Source organism: Acomys minous (assembly GCF_964271855.1).
Source record: "Acomys minous genome assembly, chromosome: 8".
NCBI classification, from domain to species: domain Eukaryota; kingdom Metazoa; phylum Chordata; class Mammalia; order Rodentia; family Muridae; genus Acomys; species Acomys minous.
Genome location: NC_140489.1, coordinates 112,058,136 through 112,084,061, shown reverse-complemented (window position 1 = coordinate 112,084,061; position 25,926 = coordinate 112,058,136). Strand labels below are relative to the sequence as shown.

Here is a 25,926-nt window from a genome sequence, read left to right as displayed (position 1 = left end):
AGACACAGATCTGTGGCTTCTCTATGAAGTCTGAGTTTCCCACCAACTTCAAAGGCATTCCCTGAGGGTGGACAGGCATGGGTGGGAACCTGTTAGGCACTGGCCACTCAATATCCTGTTCTCAGAGGAGTTGAAAGTGCCAGACAATGTTTACTTCAGGCCACAAGCACCATTTTCTCTGTCACGATGGTTATTTCCACTCGTTCATTCTTTTTGGAAAAAAAAAAAAAGTGCTAGAGTGTGTGAGCTAGTTCCTAGAAAGTCCTGCCAAGTATTAGTTTGTATGACGATCATGACATAAAAAACATTCTGTTATGTAGTTTTCCAAAAACAGCCAAGCCATTCTATTCGATGAGTTGGATTTTTTTGCTCTTCTCTTTACTAAACTGTAATACTTAAAAAGATTTAAAGCATTCCTTATGGGTTTGTGTGTCCTATGGCACACACACGCAGACCAGCAGCAACTTTTGAGAGTTGCCTCTCTCTTTTCTTTCTACCACGGCTTTGGGGGGGGCTGAACTCACGTGTTTAGGTTTGCGTGGCAAGCGTCTTTACCCCTTGAGCCCTCCACCACTTCTAAACTGTAATACTGTAGTGACTACAGGATCCTTCGGGATTCTGCAGAAGTCATTTGTTTGACGGATCCCTGGTCCGTCCAGGAGAGTGTTTCCCACGGATGCTGTCAGTCTGGACCTCATTTGCTCCAGCTGTCTGAAACAGTCTTGTAGATATCCCAAAACCCCACACAACCAACCGTCTAGTGGCCTCAGTGAACGGCTTTTATGAGTATAGACTTTTCAGTCAGTGTTATTAGGAGAAAAGACCATGTTTAAAAACATTGGTGACCCAAACAGACAGGTGGGATCTCAGCTCTTCGATGTTCTAGTCATGTGAACTTGAATAAGTTCTGGAACCTTTTAAGCATCAGTGTCTCCTTCTGTAAAAGGCAATGAGTCTGGATGGCAGTCGCTCTTGCTTCACGGGATTATTTTATAGGAAAAATAATAGCGATGGCTTTCATTTAGTGACATGTGTGGGCTACCAGGGCAAATACTTCATTTACATTACCCGTGACCACAGTGAAAGCTGCTGGGTAGAGACCTTCACAACAGAGGAAATGAAGGCCAGAGAGGTCAGTTATGTTTTCTAGTGCCTAAAGCCAAGTGGCAGAGCGGATCTTCTTGTCACTAATGGCCAGCTCACCATTAATTCATGTGAAACTCATGTGTCCCAGTTTAAGGCCTCGCGCCTTAAGATGTATCTGGGCTGGAGGAATCATCGGCTTTCCCTTGCATTCACAGAGGACAGCATTCCCTTTTTCTGGACAAAAATGGACTCCCAAATCTCAGAAGCAAGCCCTGGTAGAAAATGCTCTATGTGTAATGTCCCATAAGGAACAGTGGTTTTTCAAGATAACCACCATTCTTGACCGAGTGAGATGGGCAGAAAAGCATGTCCAGCTTCCCATCCATATGAAGACCAGTCCAAAGAGACCATTCATGCCCTGGATTGCATCCCCAGGGTGGTACTTTTGAGAGATGGAAGCATTTAAGAATCTTTTTCCTCTTCCCCACCTTTCCTTTTCTTGTTCCCTTCCCTCCCTCCCTTTCTTCCTCTCTTTCTTTCTGAAAGATCTCAAGCAGCCAAAACTGACCTTAAGTAGCTAGTAATTACCTTGACTTTCTGACCCCTCATCTCATCCTCCTGAGTACTGAGATTTGCAGGTGTACACCAACACGCTCGGCTTTCGTGGTCCTAGGGTTGGAACCTAAGGCTGCACTTCCGGTCCATGAAGTCTTTCTCTATCTTACACCATCTTCTCAGGGTTTAAATATGGCAGGTAAATCCTCATCAAGCATTTTACTCTCATCTCCCTAAGAAGTAGCAAGGGAAAGTTTTCTTTAGGAATAATGGCCCCTTTTGGGAGACATCCATATATACAAAATGGCTTATCAAGTAGTCCAGGCTGACCTTGAACTAATGCTCTTCCTGTGTCCATCTTCCAAGTATTTGGATTATAGACTACAGACACGAGTCACTATGCCTAGTTCTACATATGCATATTATTTAAAAAAGATTTATTTGTATTCTGTGTGTATGTGTGTGTGCCTGAGCATATATAAGAGCACCGTATGTGTACAGCTACCCGCAGAAGAGGACACTGGATCCTCTAGAGCTGGAGTTACAGGCAGCTGTGGGCCACCTGACGTGGGGGCTGAGTCCCCTGTGAAACAGCAAGTACTCGTAACCCCGGAGCCATCCCTATAGGTGTATATTTAAAAATAATAATAAAAATAAAAGTTTGACTCATCTTGATTCAGGCATAGTGAATAGGTTTGGGGCTCAAGGTAAGTGGAAGAACAAAAAGAGTTTTTCTTATAACAAAAAGAATACAGAAAAGGAAAACAGAGAGAGAGAGAGAGAGATGCAGGAGGTGGTGAAAGGGGCACGGGGGAAGGAAAGAGAGAAAGAGGAGAAAAACACAAGGGGATGCACAGGCCTGGATTAATAGAATCAGATTCCTTAGTTAGAAGTGAGGGAGGAAAGGCATACAAGCTCTTATTACATTGGATGCCTGTATCACTCAAGACCGTTTACTCTGAGCAGCGGAGGGTGAGCTGACAGGAATGAAAACACAGGTCAGAATGCACGCAGGCAGCTCTGCGCTGTTAACTGTACCAACTTTAATCTAACAGAAAAACACCCTATGCTTTATTTTGACATTAGAAATGACTTCCTAAATGTTTGAATTTTTAATTATCCTGTGAGTGAACATTTTTATTCTACGTGCCTCTTACTTAACAAGTGGTTGACAGTACGTAGACCATTTTGGAACCGTTCTGTCAAGGCTCCTCCCTCTCCTCTTCTTTGTCTTCTCTTTTTGAAAAGCACCGGGTTCTTGGGGATAACAACATCTTGACAAAGGGAGCTCTCCAAACTGTACATCACAAAGACAGAGCAACGCAGCCTCACAAGCTAGCGAAGAGCCTGCCGTAAAGGAGGGGGAATCCAAAGTACCCTTTGGGCTTCGTTGGTTCAGATTTCAGAATCAGAACATTTCTTACTCCTCACATAGTGCCAGGAGCACAGAGTATGTCCCCATGGCACCCTGTCACCTCCTCTCCCCTTTAACACACGTCTTTCCAAGAGTTTCTATGTCCAAACATGTTTTACACGGCTGCATCTTTCATTAGTTTGCATTAACCTGACATTAGAAATGTTTCCTCTAGTGCTAAATTGTTTCTGACAATGATTCTCCATAACATTGTAATAATATGTGGGATGCGTATTTGTATTAATCTTTAATCTATTAGAAAGATAATATTTTACTCTATAAATTGAATACCTATTCAGTTTGAGTAGTGTGTGTGTGCTGGCCCCTGAGGACAGATGCAGCGGTCAGAAGGGGACACTGTGTGCCTTTCTTTAATGCTCCGCCAGCTTATTTTTTGAGTTAGGGTTTCTCACTGAAACTGGAGCTCACTGGTTGGCTAGAAGGTTCCAGGATCGGCCTGTCCCTGCTCATCCTCCAGCTCAGCTGGCGAGGCTGTGTACATGTGTGTACCGTAACACACGATTTACTTACATGGGTGCTGGGGTTCCGAACTCAGGTCCTCGTGCTTGTGAGACAAGCACTTTACCCACCCATCTATCTCCTTGGTCTTATTTTATTAAAAAAAAAAAAAAATCAAGACCTGGAGAGATGGGTTAGCAGTGGAGGGTGTATACTGCTTTTGTGGCAGACCCGACTCAGTTTTCAACATCTGCATCATTGGGTGGATCACAACCACCTGTAACCCCAGTGACAGAAGATCTAACAAGCTCTACCGTATGCTGAGGGCACTCACATGTGCACATACCCTGACACACCACACACACACACACACAAAGCTAAAAAGTCAATTATAAAACTTTTTTTGGAAATAATTTAAAGTTGACAGAAAGTTGACAGATTTCAAGAATAATACATAGAATATTGACTATAATTATCCATATACACAAATTATTAACATTTTGCTCCATTTGTTTCATCTGCTTTCATTTTCTTTCCCACATTCTTTCTCTCTCTCTCTCTCTCTCTCTCTCTCTCTCTCTCTCTCTCTATATATATATATATATATATATATATATATAATTTTTTAACCACATGAGAGCAAAATTGCATACATCATAGGCCTTTACTCCAAACCTCCTCAGATCTGGCCAGAAACTATGCAGGATTGGCCTCACACCCGCCCTGCCCAGCTCTGGAGTCAGGGACTTCTCTAAGGGATTCTGCCTCCTTTGGGATGTAGCCCAGAGGTCAGCACTGGGCACTGTAGCTGCGATGCCAATCTTGCTGCCTTGATGGGACTTAGAGTCACCTGGAAGGTATTTTCAGAGAGGCTTCTCTGGGTTGGGAAGAACCAGCCCGAATACAGAAAGCACCACTTCATGGGCTGGGTTCCTGGACTGAGTCAAAAGGAGAAAGCAAACAGCCCCAGCATTTACCTTGCTCTGCTTCCCGACGGCGGACGCAGCGTGACCAGCCACTTCCTACTATTGCTACTATGTCTTCTCTACTTTGATGGCCTGAACCCTGCAACCATGAACCAAAAGAAGTCCTTCCTTCTTAAAAATACTTTTGTCAAATATGGGGCACCAGAGTTTCAGAGGAGGGACAGCAGGCTACCAAGAAGAGACTTGATACCCTATGAGCATATACAGGGGGAGGAAGTCCCCCTCAGTCACAGTCATAGGGGAGGGGAGTAAGGGGAAAATGGGAGGGAGGGAAGAATGGGAGGATACAAGGGATGGGATAACCACTGAGATGTAATATGAATAAAGTAATAAAATATATTAAAAATACTTTTGTCAGGTGTTTTGTTATAGCAACGAGAGAAGTAACTAACAATAGGCACCATTGCTGATAGGCTGCACAACTATTGTGCAGACATAGTTGGGAAACAACCCATATATACATATATTTAGATTCACAGTTATACTTTGATACATATTAGGGATCTTGGCTCCTTATCAACACCTGAAATTAAATCCATCCCATAAGGGTCATTCAGCCTTCTCCTTCTTCCACTATTTGAATGGCTCCTCACAACGTGAAGGCACTGTAAACTCATTTGCTTTCTCATGCAATACATCTAAAATAAAATCAGAATTTATTGTTGTTTTAGTTAGGGTTTCCATTGCTCTGACAAAACGACTTGGGAGAAGAAAGGGTTTATTTTAGCTTAAAACTTAAAGTCTACCATCCACACAAGTCAGGAGAGGATCTCGAGGCAGGAACTGAGGCAGTGGCCATGGAAGAGTGTGACTCACTGGCTTCCTCTCTCTGGCTTGCTCAGCTGGCTTTTTGCAACCCAGGACCACCTGGCCAGGTGTGGCACTTGGGGCCTGGGCCCTTCAATCATTGATCAAAAAAAAAAATGCTGTATATACTTACTCACAGGCCACACTTATTGGGGGACTTTTTCCTCAATTAAAATTTATTCCAAAATGCCTAGTTGTGTGTCAAGTTGACATAAAACCTAGCCAGCACAACTGCATTTTCCATATCTCTATAAAAAGGTTTATTTCTTAAAAAGTTCTGATTTTGTGTCTTCTTTCCTGACCTTGAATAAGATTAATAATGATGACTCAATATTATATTTGTAAACTACTTGAATTATTTGAATTTTCTTTACCCCCTTTTCAAAATGATTATCATTAAATTTAAATACTATTGTGATTATTTGCAATTTTAGCTTTTCAGTTATATAGACTTTTTAGATTAAAATAGACAGTTTTCAAAAGTCAATGTTATATTCAAAAGGTACACTCTGAGAGTGTCACTCCATCCTGCCACAGGGAAGTGTAATTGCTTCTGCCGTGGGAGTGCACTTCATTACTTCCTACTTAGCCTTCCTAAGATGTCCTTTTGAATAGGTAAGAGATATATTTGTATTTTGTTATTTCTCCTCCTCCTACAAAAGGTAAGAGTATACTGAATATGTTTTTCTGTAATTTGCTTCCCCCCCATATATCACACCAGATCGGTTCACAGAGGTCTTCTTTTTTCCTTATAAGAGCTTCAGCGTGATCCATTATAAGTATTAATCATAGTTTCTCTAACTTGGACATTTAGTTTTCAATCTTTTGCAGCTGCAAGAGCTATGGCAACGTGTAGGCTTTGAACTTTTTCCTTTTTTTTTTTTTTAATGTTGTAGAGGAGTTTATTAAATGAGCATGAGGGGAGAAGGAAACGGGGGAGGGGTATGGGGGGGAAGAGAGAGAGAGAGAGAGAGAGAGACAGACAGACAGACAGACAGACAGACAGACACAGACAGACAGACAAAGGGAGAGAGGAAGAGGAAGAGGAAGATACGGCTTCGAACTTTTTCAAACCTACCTTATTTGGGGTTCTTTAACGCTTATACTTCCCTTCCAACATACCTACCCTAGATAGGAGAGAAAAAAGGTTAATAGGAACAGAAGAAATAGACCTTTTTAAAGACTCAGTTCCTTGGAGCGATTCCACTGGCGTAGATGGCAGAATTTCAATAGACCACCTAAAACAGCAAACTAGCAATTCATCGAAGGTGACTGCAACCGCTGGAACCCAGAGCAGCAGCTGGAGCCTGGAGCAGCTGCTGGAACAGGGAGCAGCAGCCAGAGCCTGAAGCCTCAAAGTGTTTGCTGGAGCAGTTCTCTGTAGGAGCGTTCTGAAGTGGAGTGATGAACAGGCAAGACCAAAAAGCCCCACCTCTTGTTTTAGGAGATATATATATCTCCTCTCAGAGCAAAGACCATGCCCTGCAAGAGGCACTTCCTCTTCCAGTGGACAAATATCACCTGTTCTCTCGCAAGTCTGTTTTCAGCAGAAAAACACCGCACACCCTTACACAAGTCTGTTTCACATCCCACACTTGGGGTCAAAACAAAAACATGTTAACAATCACTACAGCAATGGACAGACAACCTTGGGCTTGCTGTGTTGCTGGGAGGTAGAGTCTTATTATTGGTGCTCAGATGTGTCCATGGAAAAAAAATTGATCCAGCATTTCAGAAATGCAGTTTTTGGTTTTGTTTTGTTTTTTTGTGTGGCTGCTGTGAGTTCTTTTGTATAGGGTGACAACGATTTGCATCCTCATCTATTGTTTTTTAAAATTATCTGTATTACCTCTATTATCTGTGTTATCAGTAGGCCGGGCTAGCGATCAATTAAGACACAGACACTTGTTATATTTTAAAATAGCTTTAGTTAACCTGGGGCAGGGCAGATATCAATCCTCTAAATTACTTTCCACAGTAGGGCCTCAGGCATGGGATCCCTGTCTCAATCCCATGCCATCTGCTTCCAATAACTTCTATCAAGCTACCTCCCATCTATAATCCCAAATACTTGCTCATGTTCTTCATCTGGGCCGGATTCTCCCTCCACACCGCTGGCCATGTGCTTCTCCTCCAGCTAACCCATGGCGGCCTTCCTCTCTTCCCTTCAGGTCTCTCTCCTTTCTCCTCATGGCGGTCTCTCTTCTTCTTCCCAGAATTCCTCTCTCTTAGCCCCACCTATCTCTTTTGCCCTGCCCAGGTGGGATGGCTTTTTATTAAGCAAAAGGTAAGTCAGAGACAGCAAGCAGCAATTAGCATCAAAATACATCAGCCCATCCCTTACCACCCGTCAGCAGCGTCTGAGAAGAGGGGTTTCCACTTCTTTGCCAGCATAGTGTAATCAGAAACTTTTGAGTTGGTACCAAGTTGTGTTTGAAGTAGCTTCTGCTTGTCATTTTAATATTTCTCAGATGAATAAAAAGGACATTTTTTTTTTTACATGTTTAAGGTCCATTTTCAGAAAATCGCAGTGACTTTGTGGATGTCTTCTGCCTAGTTTTATCCTATGGAAATTAAAAAAAAATTCAAGTTGCCTATTTGGCATTGTATCTTTTGATGTAACTGATTCTAACTGAAGGCAGAACAATAGCATTTTTTGTGGATTATCCATGAGTCGCTCCATGTAGACATCTCCATAAACAAGCAGGGCACTGGGACAGTTGGGATCATCGTAGGAGGTGTTCTGTTTACCTTCCAATACAACACCTGCCACTTTGGCAGGTCAGTTCGCACTTGCCCCACTGCAAGCACACAGCTGTGAGCATTCACCTCTCAAGATTACTTTACAGACTCGATGACTTAACCTCTAAAGTACTTTAAACAGTGCCTGGAACAGTCACCATCCCATAAACATAAAATCATTTTCTCAGTCTGCTGACCTGATCCCATGAAAATGCTGTAGTCTAGCATCGCGGAGTCTGGAAGTTTAGATGCATTAGGTGAACCAGTAAGAAGACTAGAATTTTAATTCATTTACTCATTCGCTAATTCACCCATTTGAACACCCTGCAAGTATTTATTGGGGCTCTGCTGTATAGCACGCACTGGTCTCGATACTAGACGCACCATAGAAAAGACTGACTTGGTGCTCTTGCCAGTCGCTTTGTTGCAGCAGAAGGGCTGAACCCCGTCCTGTCTGTCTGTTTCATCACCTGCATCTTCAGCATCCCAGAGCAAGATTAGCTCGTGAAATCAAAGAACGAAGGAATGAGTGACCGACCGGAGAACGAGACAGAGAAACGGAAAGAACAACGGCAAGAGCCTAGATTGGAAAAAGGCCCGTCAGCTGGAGCTTGGACTTCATCCAAATCCTGTGGCTGGTGAAGACTCCAGAGAAGAAAAACCCTTGTTAACAGAGGGGCCGTGGGAGATGCCGAGGGTCTGAGTGGAGACGCAGGCTGGGGCGGTGCCGGAGCGGAAGTCAGTCAGGGAGACAGTCAGGAGTCACAACGGACAACTTAAGACTTGGGGTGGACAGAGGATATAAGTGAGAAAGAAGGAAATCTGGGATGTGTCTCTGGTTTGAAACTGAAGACAGATAACTAAGAGAAGGAGGCTTTTTAAACTTGAGTTTGAGGTGATGTGAGTTGGTGTTCATTCTCGGACCACCTGAGTTAGGTGGAGTCCGGAGGTGTGGATCTGACTGGGACACTGTAGCTAAGCCCATGAGATCTCAGGATCTGATAGCAGCGCCCCTTTGAAGAGCAATTGGCAAGCGGAGCAGCTTTGGGAAAGACCAACATGCCCAGGCTATGGGCACTCAGGGCCATATAACTTTCACGCCCAAGGTAGTAACTGCATATAGCAGAGCGCACAGTATTCAATAGTTATCACATAGGGAGATCATGAAAGAAAATCTAAAGCCCAATGTGGTGGTGCACACCTTTATCCCAGCATTCAGGAGGCAGAGGCAGTTGGATCTCTGTGAATTCGAGGCCAGCCTGGTCTACAAAGTGGATTCCAGGACAGCCAGGTCTGTTACACAGAAAACCCTGTCTTGAAAAACCAAAAACCAAAACCAAAACCAAAACCAAAAACCCCCAAAACTCAAAACAAAACAAAGGGAGAAAAAAGCAAGCAAGCAAGCTAGCGAGCAATCAAACAAATCTATTATTAACAAGCACCTGGCTAGACTACTCAGGGAACATGGAACCAGAAACCTTTAATAATCCCCAGTCAGTCTAACACAAGCCCCTCTGGGATACTGCCCTGCAAGGTTTGATGCCACTAATGCTTTTTAATTCGTGGAACTAAAGTTTGCGAAGTTTAGGTTTAAGAGATCGGGACAGGACAGCCATTTGGACACCTGGGCTCGCCACCTTTATCAGAGAAAAGGGAATTTCTGAAGCAACCGTGGTGTGTCCATGAGAAAAGGAACCGTGTTCCGCGGATGCCTCCACAGGTTGACATTTCTGTTATAAAGTTTCCCGAGCTTTCTACATGATGTCACTGGATCCCCACAAGGAGGTTCATCACAGGAAAGGACCTGTTAGAATTCATTCTCTGATCAGAGCGTCCTCCCCGGCCCCCGCCCCCGCCCCGCCAGATATGCATTAGTTAAGGGGGCAAACTAGGCTCTCAGAGGCAGATGTGGAGGTAATGCAAACAAATTATAGGATAACGATGAAATCCTTTCTGTGCAGGGCAAAGAGAATGCAGGCGCTAGCTTCGCAGGGGAGAGGGCTGCGGATCAGAAGGCAAGGAAGCAAAGGACGCGAAGGTAACCTCACGTGCAGGGCACGAGTCAACGTTAGAGATGTGACCAGGATTGGCAAAGGAGGGACTTGGCTCTCAGGAGATGGCTTCTCCGCCCTGCGGCAAGGGGGGTGTGGTACCGAGCCCGGGAAGGTGGGGGCGGGAGTTGGGGAGGCCGCAGTGGGGTCCCTAGAGCTGCGGAGCCTCGCGGCCGGATTGCAGGGCGGAGGCGGAGCGAGGGCGCGGATGGGCGTGGCGGGGACGCGCTGGGCGGCGCAGCTTGAGGGCGGCGCTAGGACCCGCAGGCCGCCCCGCCGGCTCCCGGGAGGTTGATAAAGCGGCGGCGGCGTTTGACGTCAGTGGGGAGTTAATTTTAAATCGGTACAAGATGGCGGAGGGGGACGAGGCAGCGCGAAGGCAGCAGCCGCACCAGGGGCTGAGGCGCCGGCGACAGAGCAGCGACCCGAGCGTCGGGGTTAACCACGTCTCGTCCACGACCTCCCTAGGTACGGGCCGGCCGGGGCGGAGGAGGCCACCGGGGGCCGGGAGACGGGGAAGGCCGCGTCCGCTCGGGCTGGCGGGCACCGGTCGCTCGCCCGGGGTCGGAGACCGCGGCCGGCTGGGCTCGGTTCTCGCCGCCGCCGCCGCGTCCGCTCGCGGGGCCTAGCCTCAGCCGCACCCTGCGCTCCGCGCGCGGCCTGGGAGGGCGGCGGGCCCGGGCTCTCGCAAGCTGGCGGGCGAGCGGGCGAACGGGCGGCCCGGCCCCCTGCCCGCCGCCCCTGTCGCTGTCGCTGTCGCCGCCGCGTGGCTGCAGCGGTGTCCGCCCCGACCCGAGGGGGCGGCCTTGAGCTGGGGCCGCGCGGGTCCGGGACGCCTCGAGGTCCGCAGCGGTGCCGGGGTCGCTGCCCTCGGTGCCTAGCGCGGGCCGGGAAGGGACGGACGAGCGGGACGCTCTGGGCCCCGCGGCGGTGGCGGCGGTGGCGGCGGTGGCGGCGGAGGACGCGGGAACCGCTGGCACCTGGCTTGCCAGGTCGCGGAGCTCTCCACACACCCTTCCCGGTGGGAGCCGCAGTCCGCAGGCCAGGACTCGGGCCCCGGGCTCAGGGTCCCGGAGCTTGTGGATCCGGTAGACCGGTTCGCGCGAGTTGTGCTCGAATTGACCAGGGTTGCAAGTAGTGTTGTCGGCTTAGGTTGGTCAAACTGGGCTTAGGAAGCCCTGGGGCTGCCGGTCATTGGCTTCAGGCTGAAAGTGTCTGGTGTAAAGTCACCTGATCGGTCGGCGCTCCCGGGTTTTGCTGAATGTGAGCTCCCTACTTTCTGTGTGTGTGTGTACATGGCGCCCCTGCCCCCTCGAAGACGCAGTTGCGTTGGCTGGCAGCGTGGTGTTGTGTGTTGCTCTCACTCACAGCACCCCTATTTTTAGGAGTTTAGCATTTGATCTTTTGAACGTGGTGTGAGTTGAGCGCACGGAGCCTTTATTGAGATTGTGATGGTGGCTAAAGGCATAAAGTTTTTCAAAGGCTTAGAAATAGTAAAAGCCTACGGTTAGATACGTGAGGTCAAGATAAGAGTATAGTCAACACACTGAATGTGAGATTGCTTTCATATTTCCTTTCCCCCAATCTGATAAAAGTTTTACTGGAGGAGATTTTAAAGATGTTTTGATTAAAAACTTACCACAGACACTTTATGGAAAACTTTAGAGATTACATGTCATCATTCATAGAAGCTGTTGGACATATGTCAGAGGTGAGGATAAATTAGAATTTTCCGAAGAGCAAAAGTAAAGGAAATGAACTTTGTTACCCGTCGTCAACTACAAACACTTGTCAGAACTGTTTACAGTGGTAGTCCTCTGCCCTTGAAAATACTCTCAGAGAGGCTTTTTCTTAACTTGAGGTGATGGTTGAGTTTAAGAAATTAGTTGTTTTGGAATGCCTGTGTGTTTGTGTGTGTGTGTGTGTGTGTGTGTGTGTGTGTGTGTACAGTTTGAGATGCAGTGTTGAAATACTTTAGGTACTCAATAGGAAAAGCATACATTTGATTCAGTCACGGTTAAGAGCATGTTTTTATTCTGTTGAACACCGAGAAGAGACAGGACTGTTGATAAGTAGTGCTCACCAACATTTATTACCTGTTGTTGTCCGCTGCTCATAGATAGCAGTCTTTCTTTTGGTGGTCGCTGTGTGGAGGACTTTCACTTAATAGCCGTTCCCATCAAATGACTTTGTAAGACTGCCCTGCACCTGCTAATTTGCCTCTGAGTCACCTGTTACTGTATTACAAAGTAAATTATGTGCTTGTGTGAACTCTTGTTTAAAAAAAAAAAAAAGAAAACAATCCCAGATCTTTTCCCTCCATGTGTGGAAGATCAAGTCGAAGGTCTTCCAAATACTAGGGTAAGTGCTGTGTGTTACGTTACAGCTCACCTCCGGAATGGGTTAGGATGTGACACTCAGTGACAAAGTATCATTGACCTTGTAAATTGACAGGGTTCTGTGAGGGCTCAGTCTGTTTGATAGAGTGCTTTTAAAGTTCTGTGGGATTCTTCTTATGGGGAGGGGAGAAAAAGCTACATTACAGTAAAGGGATATTTATTATAGGGAAATAAGTCAGGGAAAATGAGACTAGCTGTAGATGGCGTCCACATAGGTGTAAAGTTTTTCAGGATTTTTGTTTGTTTCTTTTTAAAGATTTATTTTTAAAAATGAATGCACAGGTACATTCATGCACCTGAGTACAGGTGCCCACAGGGGCCAGAGGTGTCAGAGGTGTCCCCTGGAGATGGAGTTATGGGTGGTTAGGAGCCGTTTTATGGGGCTACTGGGAACTGAACTTGGGTTCTCTGGAAGAACCGTTGTTGTCCTCACCACTGAGCCATCTCTACAGCCTGCCTGCCCTTCCTGTCTTCCTTCCTTCCTTCCTTCCTTCCTTCCTTCCTTCCTTCCTTCCTTCCTTCCTTTTGGGTGGACTTTGTTATATAACTTTATGGCAAATTTTCTGATTATTCCCCGAAATAAAATTGTTAGACCTTTTCTGAGATCATATCTTTCCACAGCTGGAACTAGGTGGCTCCTGGTGGTGACGGAAGGTCAGCCAGCCAGTGTGACGATGCTGGACTTGAGGACAGTTTTTAAACTGTGAGACATACTAAAATTTCTTGTTTACGTTCAGTTGAGACATCTGTTTGACAGACAAATGTGAGCAAAGCCTTTTGAGGCAAGCTAGCCAAGTTCAAAGCCAGAAATGTTAGGGGAAGAAATAGGAACTCCTTTTTTTTTTCTTTTTGCAAAATTACCAATTCTTTTTCTTCAGAGAAACAATTTTTATCTCTCCTTTTCTCCTTAAATGCGGTGGTATTCTGATTTTGCAGGCATTTGAGGTTTTTAAAGCCCAGGTGTGTTACTTCATAGAAATTGGCTTTTTTTTTTAAACCGTCGGGAAGATAGATGTGACTACAGAATAACTGAGCTTGATCCCACAATGAATTCATTTCTGAAGTTTTGTTTCTTCTCCTTTTTTTTTTTTGTCACTAAGATGTGGAATAGAGAGGGCGGTCTCTGTTGTTTTAAGTGTTTCGTCAGAAGAAAGCATCAACCTGAACATTACATGACAGTCAGGCACTGTTTGGTGCCTACCAAAGCCCTTTAACCCCCTGCACTTTATTTGTTAAAGGCTCTCCTTTTTGGGGGAGTTCAGTCACTATTCCCACTAAAGAGCAGGTGTGCTGTTTCTCCACTCACCGACTTCTCAGATACTTGATCCGCTCCTCACTCTGCTTAGAGGAGGTGGGGCCCCCCAGTGGACTGCCACATGTGATTAGAGGTGACTGAGTAAGGCTTTGCTGAGTAAGTGAAGTTAAAGGCCAATGGGAAGGCCCACATGTGCCATGTCCAAGGGAGAGCGCGGGCAGGGCAGCAAGTGGGCCAGGCTTTCTTGTTTGCTTGTGGTGTGCTGCTTAAGATTGAGCCAGGCCCTCGCCCAGAGAGGCAGGTGCGGGCTCAGACCTGTCTACTGCCTTCGCTGGCCATGGAGTGAAAGGAGGTGGGCAGAGGCAGGTAGAAAGCAGAGATGCCTGTGAAGGAGTGGGCAGTACAAAGCCCAGATTGCTGTTTAACTTGGGGTTTTCATGTAGTTGTTACATGCGTTTATCTCTGTTTGTGCACACACCAGATAGTAATTTGTAGTAAATTAGTGATTTTCGCCACCCTGGGATAAATGGCTATACAATAGTTGGCTTTATGGGCATATGATAGCTTCTAGAAATGATATTTAAGTCATGAAAGATTAATTAATAATCTGCCACTTTCTCAATGACATAACACACTTTTGACTAACTTGTAAACAGTTTCCTGGCCAGTACAAGTAGAGTAAAGGAGATTTACTTTCTTAATTTAGTTTAATGGAGATTATTTCATAGAACTGCATCTCTGTGACTGAAACTAGTGTAGCCAGTTAGTGGCTGCCCAGATAACGCACCTGATGAAAGATGGTTATCTGTGCTCTCCAGTACATTCCATCTTTTTTTTCCCCCCAAAACTTGCAGTTGTGACTATGGTCTTTAATTGAAGAGAAGGGTAGTAATGTAGCGGGAGAAGACGTGCATGTAACTGCGTGACTTTGCCTAAGTTTTGAAGCCTTCATCTGTAGTATTCATAAGCTCCTAACAAGGCTTTTGTGGGAAGCAGATAATAGAGTATGTATTTGTTACTTTGAAAACTTATTTGTGTATGTCTTAGTTTGTTTCTGTTGCTGTTAAAACAGATCAAAAGCAGTTAGGGAGGAAAAGGTTTAGCTGGGTTATGTGGCCTGCTCACAGTCAGTCCATCATTGAGGGATACCAAGGCAGGAACTCCAGCAGAGGCCATGGAGGAACACTGCCTACTGTCTTGCTCGTTTAGCTTGCTTGCTTGTTCAGCCTGAGATATATATATATATATATATACACACATACATATATATATATGGGTATAGATGGTTGTGAGCCACCATGTGGTTGCTGGGAATTGAACTCAGGACCTCTGGAAGAGCAGCCAGTGCTCTTTAACCTCTGAGTCATCTCTCCAGCTCCAGCCTGTTTTTATGCCACCCACGCCCGCTGTCCAGGAAGGACAGCTACAGTGGATTGGGCCTCCCACGTACTGCCTCCTACAGGCACTATGATGGAGACATGTTCTCAGCTGAAGTTCTTTCTTCCCAGATAACTCTGGTTGGTGTCAAGGTGACTGAGTAAGCACACATGTGTGTGCACGTGTGTGCGTGCATGCATGCGTGCGTGCGTGTCTCTACTGGTCAGAGAACCATTTGCAGCCAGTTGGTTCTCTCCTACCATGTAGGGTCTTAGGATCAAACTCAAACTTGGTGGTAAGCACTCTTACTCAAGGCATCTGCCAAGGCTCATTGTGGGCTTTATTAGGCTTTGAAGATTGTGTGGGTCTTAGACATGGAAATATATGACATGTACCTTGATAGGTAGTGTATTGTTTAATCTTTTTACAAAATAGTTTAAGCATTCTAGAAATGTATAGCATTCTCGAAATTCTCTTTCTAAGAATTTTCAATCTAAAAGAGGTGTAAAGTGTTTAAATCAACTGGAGACTACTAGAAAAATCTAATGGTGTTAAACATGTCTAATCACAAAGGCATATAGACTATTTTTCTGTAATTAAGTGGAACAAAGAATTGACCTTAATGCCAGAGGTGGTGGCACACACCTTTAAACCTAGCACTTGGGGAGGCAGAGGCAGGTGGATCTCTTGAGTTGGAGACCAGCCTGGTCTACAGAGTGAGTTACAGGACAGCCAGGGCTACACAGAGAAAACCCTGTCTCAAAAAACTTTTTTTAAAAATTTTAATTTTATTAGTTTATTCAGATTACAACTCAATTGTTATCCTATCACTTGTATCCTCCCGTTCCTTCCTCCCTCCCTCTTTTACCCTATTCCCCTCCCTTAGGTCTATGAATAACGGGGACCTCCTCCCCCACTATATGGTTATACGCTATCAAATGTCATCCTGGTAGCCTGCTTATTCTTTCTCTGAGTGCCATCTGGCCTCCCTGCCAAGGGGAAGTGGTCAAATATTGGGCACCAGAGTTCATGTCAGAGTCAGTCCCCGCTCTCCACACACCTGTGGAGAATGTCCTGTCCATTGGCTAGATCAGAGTAGGGGTTCGATGTTTACTACATGTATTGCCCTTGGTTAGTGCAATAGTTTGAGTAGACCCCCCTGGGCCCCATCCACCCATCAAGATGATGTTCTTGTAGGTTTCTAGGACCCTCTGGATCCTTCTATTTCCCCATCTCTTATATTTCTCTCACCTAGAGTCCCAGTAGGATGTCTTCACATCTATCCCAATCTCCTGGTAAGTGAAGACTTTCATGGGACATGTCTTTTGGGCTAGTGCCCAATTATAAGTGAGTATATACCATGTGAGTCTTTCTGCTTCTGAGTTAACTCATTCATTATGATCATTTCTAGTTCCATCCATTTGTCCACAAATTTTGGGAATTCCTTGTTTTTAATAGCTGAGTAGTATTCCACAGTGTAAATGTACCACAGTTTCTTTATTCAGTCTTCAACTGAGGGACACTTAGGCTGTTACCAGGTTCTGGCTATTATGAATAAGGCTGCTATGAACATGGTTGAGCATATGTTCTTATTGTATGGTGGAGCATCTTCTGAGTATATTCCAAGGAGTGGAATAGCTGGGTCTTGAGGAAGCCCTATTCCCAATTTTCTGAGAAAGCATCAGATGGATTTCCAAAGTGGTTGTACAAGTTTGCATTCCCACCAGCAAGTGCCACTTGAATTTTTGATCTTAGCCATTCTGATGGGTGTAAGATGGAATCTCAGAGTTGTTTTGATTTGCATTTCCCTGATCACTAAAGACGTTGAGCATTTCTTTAAGTGTTTCTCAGCCATTCGATACTCCTCTGTTGAGAATTCTCTGTTTAGTTCTGAGTCCCATTTCTCAATTGGGTTAAAAAAAAAAAGACCTTAAATGACTGAATAATTTTTGGAAAAACTTGGTCACACAAAATGTGGCTCAAAAACTCTGGAACTGTTTTTCTTCCCCCTTGTTTTTGAACAGGTGTATTTACCATGGAGATTGCTGACATGGGCCCTAAAATTGTCCTAGAAGGAACACAGGGAGAGGGTAGAGTGGGAAAGACTTTTTAGTTTGTTTGTTTTTTGAGACAGTCTCTTCATGTAGCCCTGGCTGTTCTGGAACTTCCTCTGTAGACCAGGATGCCTTCAAACTCACAGAGATCCACCTGCCTCTGCCTCCTCAGTGCTGGGATTAAAGGGTATGCCTCCAGGACGGCTTAGGCAAATTTACTCTTTAAGTCCTTTGTATTGTCAAATTAACCAGATTTTATCTAGTTTGAAGGATTGTTATTTGTTTGGGGGACCATTCTCTCTTTCTCTGTCTCTCTCTCTGTCTCTCTCTCTGTCTCTCTCTCTGTCTCTCTCTGTCTCTCTCTCTCTTTATGACCAATTTAATACTAGACATTTTGCTATAATGAGAAAAATCTGAGTTTTGAATATGTTCTGTTTTTGAACTGCTGCTATAATAGTTGTCCGAGGTAGAAATAGGGCAAAATGGACTTTTGTGTCCAGGTGTGTGTGTGTGTGTGCGCGCGCCTGTCTGTCTGTCTGTCTGTCTGTCTGTCTGTCTCTCTCTCTCTCTGTGTGTGTGTGTGTGTGTGTGTGTGTGTGTGTGTGTGTGTGTGAGAGAGAGAGAGAGAGAGAGAGAGAGAGAGAGAGAGAGAGATAGATAGATAGATATTCCCTTGCTAGGTGGTTATCACAGATTTTTTTTTAACCCTTTAACTCCCACAAAGTTACTTTTGGGCCAAAAGCAGAACTGTTATTTGTCCAAGTCAAACAAGGAAGCCTTTTCTAGCTTTTGATTTATTCCTCCTGACTGTGTTATAAAACCTTGTAGTCATCTTGCCAGTATTAAATTTGGAAGTGGAGATGGAGTGTATTGTCATTAGTAAAAAGCTTTTAAGGAAGTAGTGCCCCTTATAAAAACATGGAATAATCTTAATGTGAGCCCATTGTCTAGGCCAAGGAAGAGCAGTGATGAGCAGGCTCTTGTGTGTGTCTGACCGTGTTTCCTGTCACCATGAGCTGGGCCTCACCGTGTGTGAATCGCGAAGCACTTCTGGCTGCCTTACGTCTGATCTCTTTCAGCTCTTACTCATGCGCCACCTTCAATTTGTCTCAGTATAGCTTTGATCTTGTCAGTCCTCTGCTCCAATTTTTTAAATGGCTGTCCTTAGGGATAATGCCCTGTATTCTCAGCCTAGCCTTCACCTGACCTCTCTGGGGACAGAGAGATGTCCTTATCTCTGGGATGCCTTCATTGACAACCTGATTTTAAATACAAAATAGTGCTATCACCAAGTCTAAGAGCTTAAGAGTTTTTTAAATCCTAAAATGCATGTAATACTCAAATATATTGTTCAAAGAATTGGTCAGTACTTCATGGCAGTCTTTGGAAAAAGTAATTTACATCCACACATAATATATTTTACATTTTCCTCATCTAGTCCCATAAAATGCTTAAAAAGATTTTATGCCATAATGTTCTTTACGTGGGAACAGCAAAAATGGTATGGCATCAGTGCTGGTTGCTATGGAAACGGGGTAGATTTCAAATGGAAGATAATATGTGAATCTTAGAGAAAAAACAACTCTTTGTTTCCTCATTTGAGTGTAACAAAGGAGATAAACTATATTTCTATACACTGCAAAGCATTTTAAGGCCCTTAGGGTAGCGTAGCCTGACAAGGGGCAGGACTAACGGGGAAAGTGTATGATTGACATTGTTAGTGAATCCCTTCTGGAGTCTGAATTCCCCCCTCCCCCTTAGATTATACTTCTAGTTTTGCAGAGAAAAATTTAGCTTTATACGTTTCTACTGGTGTTTTTGCTTTTTGTTTTGGTAGCAAATTATGAGTTAAAATGTTTTTCAATATTTGATTGGCTAATAGCTGCTTCTCTCTTTCAATAAAGTATTTAATTGACGTTCATGTTTGTGTTTTTGTCAGTGTTCCTATCCTAGACCTCATCAGTGTGGGAGGCAAGTCCCAGTACTCCTATGAGCGCTCACTGACTGATGGTCACCCCAGAGCAGTTGTTCTCAGTCCTGACCGTAGAACATGTTAACATTTTAAAGCACTCTTTTCATCTTTTCATGCCCCCTTTTTTGTAAGTAGAGTGGTTTAGTTCTTTGTCTCTTGTGCTTCCTATAGACTCAGTAGTTAGATTGACTTTGGTTGTATAAGAGCATCAAGCAGTCTCCAGGAAGAATGCAGTATTATAGCACAGCCTGACAACTTTCCCCCTTCTTTGGCTCTGTATGAACATTATTAGAGCCTAGCTGCAATAAGATAAAATGGATAACGTTTATACATTAAACTTCAGTAATGTATTATGACCTTTGCTACTCCATATGTTTGTAAGACTGAGTTTTGGCGTAATTTTGAAGTTAATTACAAACTCAGTTTTCAACCTCTGCCTTAGATTGAAGAGTTAGAATATATTCATTTTAACATGATCCTTAGATTTTTATTAAAAGTTTGAGATGACTGTTGTAGAAGACATGCCATGATCTAGTCTCCTTCTGCCTGCAACATTCGCCTAGTTGTGTAGCTTTAGAATAAGAGAATTCCATAATCTATGAAGTCCTTGGCATTTAATTTAAGTCTTGAGGCTAGTTTTTAAGCACATAGATGAGTATTTCAATATATGTATGACCTGTCTTCTAGGGAATATATGCATAGTTTTATTTATTCCCAAGACATTCCTATATATAGGCAAATGCTCTTTTTTTTCCTAATAAAAGCAAACTAAAAGAATTCTTTAAGAAATTACGTATGAAGGCTGGTGGTGGTGGCACACACCTTTTAATACCAACACTTGGGAGACAGAGGCAGGCCGATCTCTTGTGAGTTTGAGACCAGTCTGGTCTACAGAGCAAGTTCCAGGACAGTCAGGGGCTATACGGAGAAACTGTCTCGAAAACCAAAACGACAAACAAAGTTAGTATGAGTAACTTACAATTAAAAAAAGAGCTATCTTTTTCTTTAAAGTGGGCAAGAAATTTCTTACTTGTCACCATCAGAAATTTCAAAATTATGTTTTCAAGATCCTATAATTAGTTCATGAGGGAACATTTTAAATTGAGGAGTATTAGAATTGGTACACAGTTTCATTTTAAATATTTTGTAAGTGTGTGCATCTGTCTCTCTGTCTCTGTCTCTGTCTCTGTCTCTGTCTCTGTCTCTGTCTCTCTCTCTCTCTCTCTCTCTCTCTCTCTCTCTGTGTGTGTGTGTGTGTGTGTGTGTGTTCACTTGAGTACAGGTGCTTGGGGAGGTCATCTGTCTGTCTGTGGGTATGTTCATGTGAGTGCGGGTTCCTGGGGAGGCCAGAAGCCTTGTATCCTGTTACTGGTGGAGAGACAGGTGGGGTTGTGAGCTGCCTGTCATGGGGACAGGCATGTCCCCTCTCCTAGAGCAGTTTGTGCCTTTAAGCTCTGAGCCATTTCTCTAGCTCCAGGTTTTAATCACTTTGGTATACTTTTTCTGAAAGTTGTCATAGAAGTGGACAGTACTGATTAGAGTGCTTTTGTTCTGCAAAATGATTTTTAAATTGGTAGTATTGATTCTATTAAGAAATGAAATTGCTAAGAGGAATTAGGCATTAGGCACACTCTGACTTAAAAGATGCCTTGCTAAGATAAGTTACACAAAATCCACTGATTTGGTAGTATATTTAAGTGAGTTTCAACAAATACATAGTTATAACCTGAAATCATAATACAGAATAATTCCTCACTTTTTAATAATTAAATTTATTTATTTACTATGTATACAGTATTCTGACTACATGTATGCCTGCACACCAGAAGAGGGCACCAGATCTCATTATAGATGGTTGTGAGCCATCACGTGGTTGCTAGGAATTGAACTCAGGACCTCTGGAAGAGCAGGCAGTGCTCTTAACCTCTGAGCCATCTCTCCAGCCGCCAATGCCTCACTTTTTTTTAAAGTCCCTTTGTAGTCAACTCCTGCTCCTCATTGTTATATAATTATTATTATATAATAAGTTATATACAAGTATTATTGTTGTTATTATTATTGTCATTATTATTATTATTACTGTTGTCGTCAGTATGTCCATTCTCGGCTCCTGGTAACTACTAATCTGTGATTGTGGTTTTGCTTAATTCAAGAATTTTATAAAAGTCATACAGTACAATAATGTATGGAAGGCATCTTTCATTTAATATGCAAAGTGCTGTTTAGGCTTACCTGTTGAAGGTTATTTTTATAAAGCTGTGTTCGGTTCTCTTCGTTTACTTCTAACCTGGCTATCACACAAATAATTGAGACTTTTATATTTCTTTATAAAGCTTTACAACACAATCTTACAGTTTAAGTCTGTTCTTAACTCTCTATGTTATCCTGACTCCATCTTTTCTAAAATCTCCAAGTTTCTTGGTCTTTAGTTCTTTGTTTGCTCCAGATGAATCTTCTGCACCTCTCCTGCACCTCTGCCTGTAGCTGAATCCCTACTTACCTTTTCTAATTCCTTCTCCCCTGGCTGACAGAAGTCCAGCCCTATTCTCTGCCCTGCTCAGCCGTTGGCTGTAAGCTGCTTTATTGACATAACAGGGGTGGAGGCAATTGGGAGCAGAGTTTATACAACATTAAGATGGGAGATTCTCTGAACAAGGCTTGCAGCCAGATATGGGTGATACAGAAATCTGATTTGAATTACACATTAGCCTTATATCTACACTTACTTGTGTTTTTAATGTATCTATTTCTATTCATATATATGTATATGAGTATGTATAAACTCATTTTTTGCATTGCCAAGAAGCAGTTTGTTTTATGGATTTAACACAGTTTATTTACTTTGTAGTAGATGAACAAACATTTGGGTTGTTTCCAGGTTTTAGATATTATGATTAAATCTGCTATAAACATTTGTGTTTAAGTCTTTTATTGTCATATGTTCTCACTTTTTTAGCTACCTAGAAGTAATTGCTGACAAGTACTTAGCTATATCTAAGGTATTGATGTTGGTCTGGTAATGTTCTGCAGTAGTATTTTGCTGTGGTGCTAATTTCTATTTCTCTAACACCCAATAGCATTGTGTGACTTTTCCTGTACCAGCTTACTATCTGTGTATCTTCTTTCAACTGTGTGATAGAAATGTCTTCTCTTTTTAAAAATAGTTTTTATTTAAGTAAGAGTTTCTGTATATTCAGAGTATTAAATTCTGATGCCTACTTTTGAGGGATATTGGCTTAGAGTTCTGTTTTCTATTGTTGCCTCTGTCAGGCTTTGATATCAGTAACGTTTTTGGCTTCACAAAGCGAATTGGGAGGCATTCCTCTTCTTTCTCTCCTAGAACATTTCTTTATAGAATCAGTTTTATTTTTTCCTTAAATGCTTGGTATAATTAACTAGTGAAGCCATCTGTACTCTCTTTTGTGTTTAGTTTTTCCGAGACAGGATTTTCTGTGTAGCCTTGACTGTCCTGGACTCTCTTTGTAGATTCGCCTGCTTCTGCCTCCCCAAGTGCTGGGACTACAGGTGTGCACCACCATGCCCGGCTGTATCTTCTTTGAGGACATTCAATGGCTTTTTAAAGCTGATTCTTTTCAGTCTTTCATACTAGTAAGCACCTTTTTTTGTCAGCCAGATGTTAGTGAATTTTGTTTTTCTTTCTTTAAAACAATCTTTTATGTGTATGAGTGTTACGTCTGGCACCACGTTTGTGCCTGGTGTGTGTGGAGGGCAGAAGAGGGCGCTGGGTGGCCTGCAGCTGGAGTTACAAGTGGTTGTGAGGCCTCTTGCGGGTGCTGGGACTCCAGCCTCCTCCTTGGGAAGAGCAGCCTGTGCTCAGACCTACAAGCCATTTCTCCAGCTCCTGTAAATTTTTTAGGTAGGATTCTTTAGGAAATCTATTTTGTTTTGTGTTACATGTTATTAAATCTGAAAATAAACGATGATTGGAAAATATTTAGTAGGCATTTATTAAGAACAACTAAAGCACATTGAACAATTGTTATGTTTTTAGTGCTAATGCAGCCTCTTAAAGGAACTTTCTCAACTAGATTGGCAAATTGATAGCGGTGTCAAAAATCCTTGTACAGTTCTAGGAATAGAATAAAATAGCTTAGGGTACCCTTTCTCTGGTAGATTTTAGCAACCTAGGAGGACTACATTTTTTTTAAACATTTGAGGATTATCTAATTATTATTAACTGGTTACTATTTTTCTTGTTAATGTTCTAAAACTTCATATAGATACCAGAGAACAAATATTTTTCTTCTATGATTCCCCCTTTTCCCCACTTTGAAAGTGCTTTATTGATGAATTCGTTTTAGTAAGAGTCTAGTAATTTAGCTAAATATTCTTTTAAACCAAATAGTTTTGGTTTGCTCCTTTATTTTTTTCATTGTAGCTTAGCATAATGCATTCATTTCATGAAGATTCTTACTTTGTTGATGATATTCTCAAATTGTAATTCCCTTTAAAGTCTTGGTAACATTGCCAGAAAACTCCTCAGTATATCTTATGGCACTTGTTAATCATTTGTTTCCCCCAGTCTCTTACACGTTGCACTAAAACTTACTCCTTCGAGGGCTTGCTTCACAGTATGTATGAGTTTTATAAATTGCAGATTAAAGTATGTTTGAAAAAATTGTTTTGGTTCTAGGTTTGCTGGTAGGCATCCTATCATGTTTCCCACATCATTAATCAACCTGTCAGTTTTAACAGAACTGACTGGTGATTACACTGACCTAGAGATCCACTCCCGCAGTGAGGTCGCGCTGTTCTTCACAGCTATGCTTTGCTGATGTTATTGGCTGAGTCTGGAAGATAACTTATGCCCTTTCTGTTTCTTGTTTTTCACAGTTTAAAATAGCATTGTACATTTCCAGAGTGACAATTTGGTTACTTTTAAACATTTGACATTTAAAGATTTACCTTATTATTAATTTTTTTTTATTTGAGAAGACAAAGTAAAAATAATCCAACATTTGAAGAAAATTTGTGCAAAGAAAGCAGCAGTATGTCTTGGGCTAAGGACAGCTTCAGGATTTTAAAACTTAGTGATTTTTAGCTTGGCGTTAACAGTGTTTAGACTGAATTCAGAGTTTGTAAGTTTCTAAAAACAAATATGGTGACATTTTCTCTTTCACTGTTCATTTTAAACTCAGCTCCCTTTTTCTTTTGGGACTCTCTTTTAGCTGCACGTTGCATGTTGCGCCACACTTCTCTGAGACGTAACACTTCTGGAAGACTTTTACCCCTGCTACTCAGATTAGTTCCTTGTTTTCAAGGTCATCAATTCTTCTGCCGCTTCCCATCTACTTATGTTTATTCAGAGAATATTTTATTTTATTATATTATTCAGATCTAGTTTTTATTTATTAATGGTGGTGGTGTGTGTGTGCGCATGCACATGCTCACACAGAGGCCAGTGGTTGACATGTCTTTCTTAGTTGTTATTTTCCTTAGTTTTGAGATAGGCTCTCTTTCTGAACCCTGAGCTCATGGTTCCTTAGGCTGGCTGGGCTCTTGGTATTGCTTGCCTAGTGCTGGGGTTGCAGATGTGTGCCTGCTATTTTTAATGGATGCCAGAGATCCATACTCACGTTCTGATGGTTGTGCAGTAAGCATTTTGTGTTTATTACTTTGTGTGTGTGTCTGGGTATGTATGTGGTATAGGTGTGTATGTGTGCACAAACATATTTGGAGGCCAGAGGTGATGTTGGATGCTTATTTTTTTTTTTTTAAACAGGATCCCTTATTGATCATATTATATTGTTAGGCATTATGGAATCTGGATTTTTACAGTTTTTGTTGTAATAAATTAAATTTTATGATCATTCAGAATTGATAAATTAAGGTTCACCCTTGAAGTTGTAAATTCAGAAAACTGAGAAGGACCCTTCTCACTGTACTGTTTCCCTTGTGTGTGCTGTGTGTGGACATGCATGTGTGAACCTGGAACTCACGGACTAGACCAGTGCTGCTGGCAGGACATGCAGGAGTCCTTGCGGTTCCCACTCCTCGGCTAGGATGACAGGTGTGCATCGTGTCCTGGGCTTTTTATGTTGGTGCAGTGGATCTGGTCCTGTTCTTGCATGAAAGCACTGTGGCCGACTGAGCTGATTCCCCAGCCCCTGCACTGTATAGTTCAGAACTGCACCCTACAGATGTTTTCAAGTCCTGGCTCTAGGCTTTGGACTATCTTAGGATCTTGTTTGAAGACAAGATCCTTAGTTCTGATTCCGGACTTTTCTAGTGTTTTAGCTTGATGCTTGATGTGTAAGATCCTTCCAGTCTGTCACAGCCAGAACTCCAAAGGGCCTGCGTCTCTGGGGGTGGTTTCCCTTCCAATCCTGTATAGCAGGCTTCAGGTGAGCTTTGTCTAGGGCTGTGTCCCCAGCACCTGTGAGGTTTGTGGGCCCTGCTCCAGGGCTGTTGGCTGCTTTGTCTAGTGCTGAGCCTTGCAGTTTCCTGCTGCTTTAGTGTCTGTAAACTCAGTTCTTCATACTGTAGTTGGAAAACTGTTCCCTCCCAAGGGATTGGAACCGAGCATAGTGCTCACATGATGAATTCCCTTCTTAGGGAGTGCTGTTAGTGCTCCATGCCGGCCAGTGTTTGTGGCAGAGGGCCTGTGTCACATTGTTTACTTTTTGTTACTTTAAGTCTCCAACTCCTCGTGTACCCAGCAAAGCAAAAGAAAACAAAGCAAAGAAGAACTTAGGCTGATTCCTACTGCTTTATCTGGTTTTTTCCTCACTTAATTTTATGCTGGTTT

At 43.1% G+C, this 25,926-nt stretch overlaps 1 protein-coding gene across 5 annotated transcripts in view; it reads left to right on the top strand.

Moving 5' to 3' along the window:
• Positions 1 to 9,197: 9,197 nt before the first annotated feature.
• The window catches only part of ATL2 (atlastin GTPase 2), a 50,598-nt gene continuing 33,869 nt past the window's right edge, over positions 9,198 to 25,926 (top strand). For 2 of the 5 annotated variants that reach the window (XM_084793116.1, XM_084793114.1), the window contains exon 1: positions 10,397 to 10,568. In XM_084793116.1, coding sequence (XP_084649242.1) covers positions 10,451 to 10,568 — 118 coding nt within the window. In that variant the 5' untranslated portion in view covers positions 10,397 to 10,450. Of the gene's footprint in view, positions 9,341 to 10,010; positions 10,088 to 10,396; positions 10,569 to 25,926 lie in introns of those variants that run through there. The other 3 variants (XM_084793112.1, XM_084793113.1, XM_084793115.1) reach the window with 3 other exon arrangements.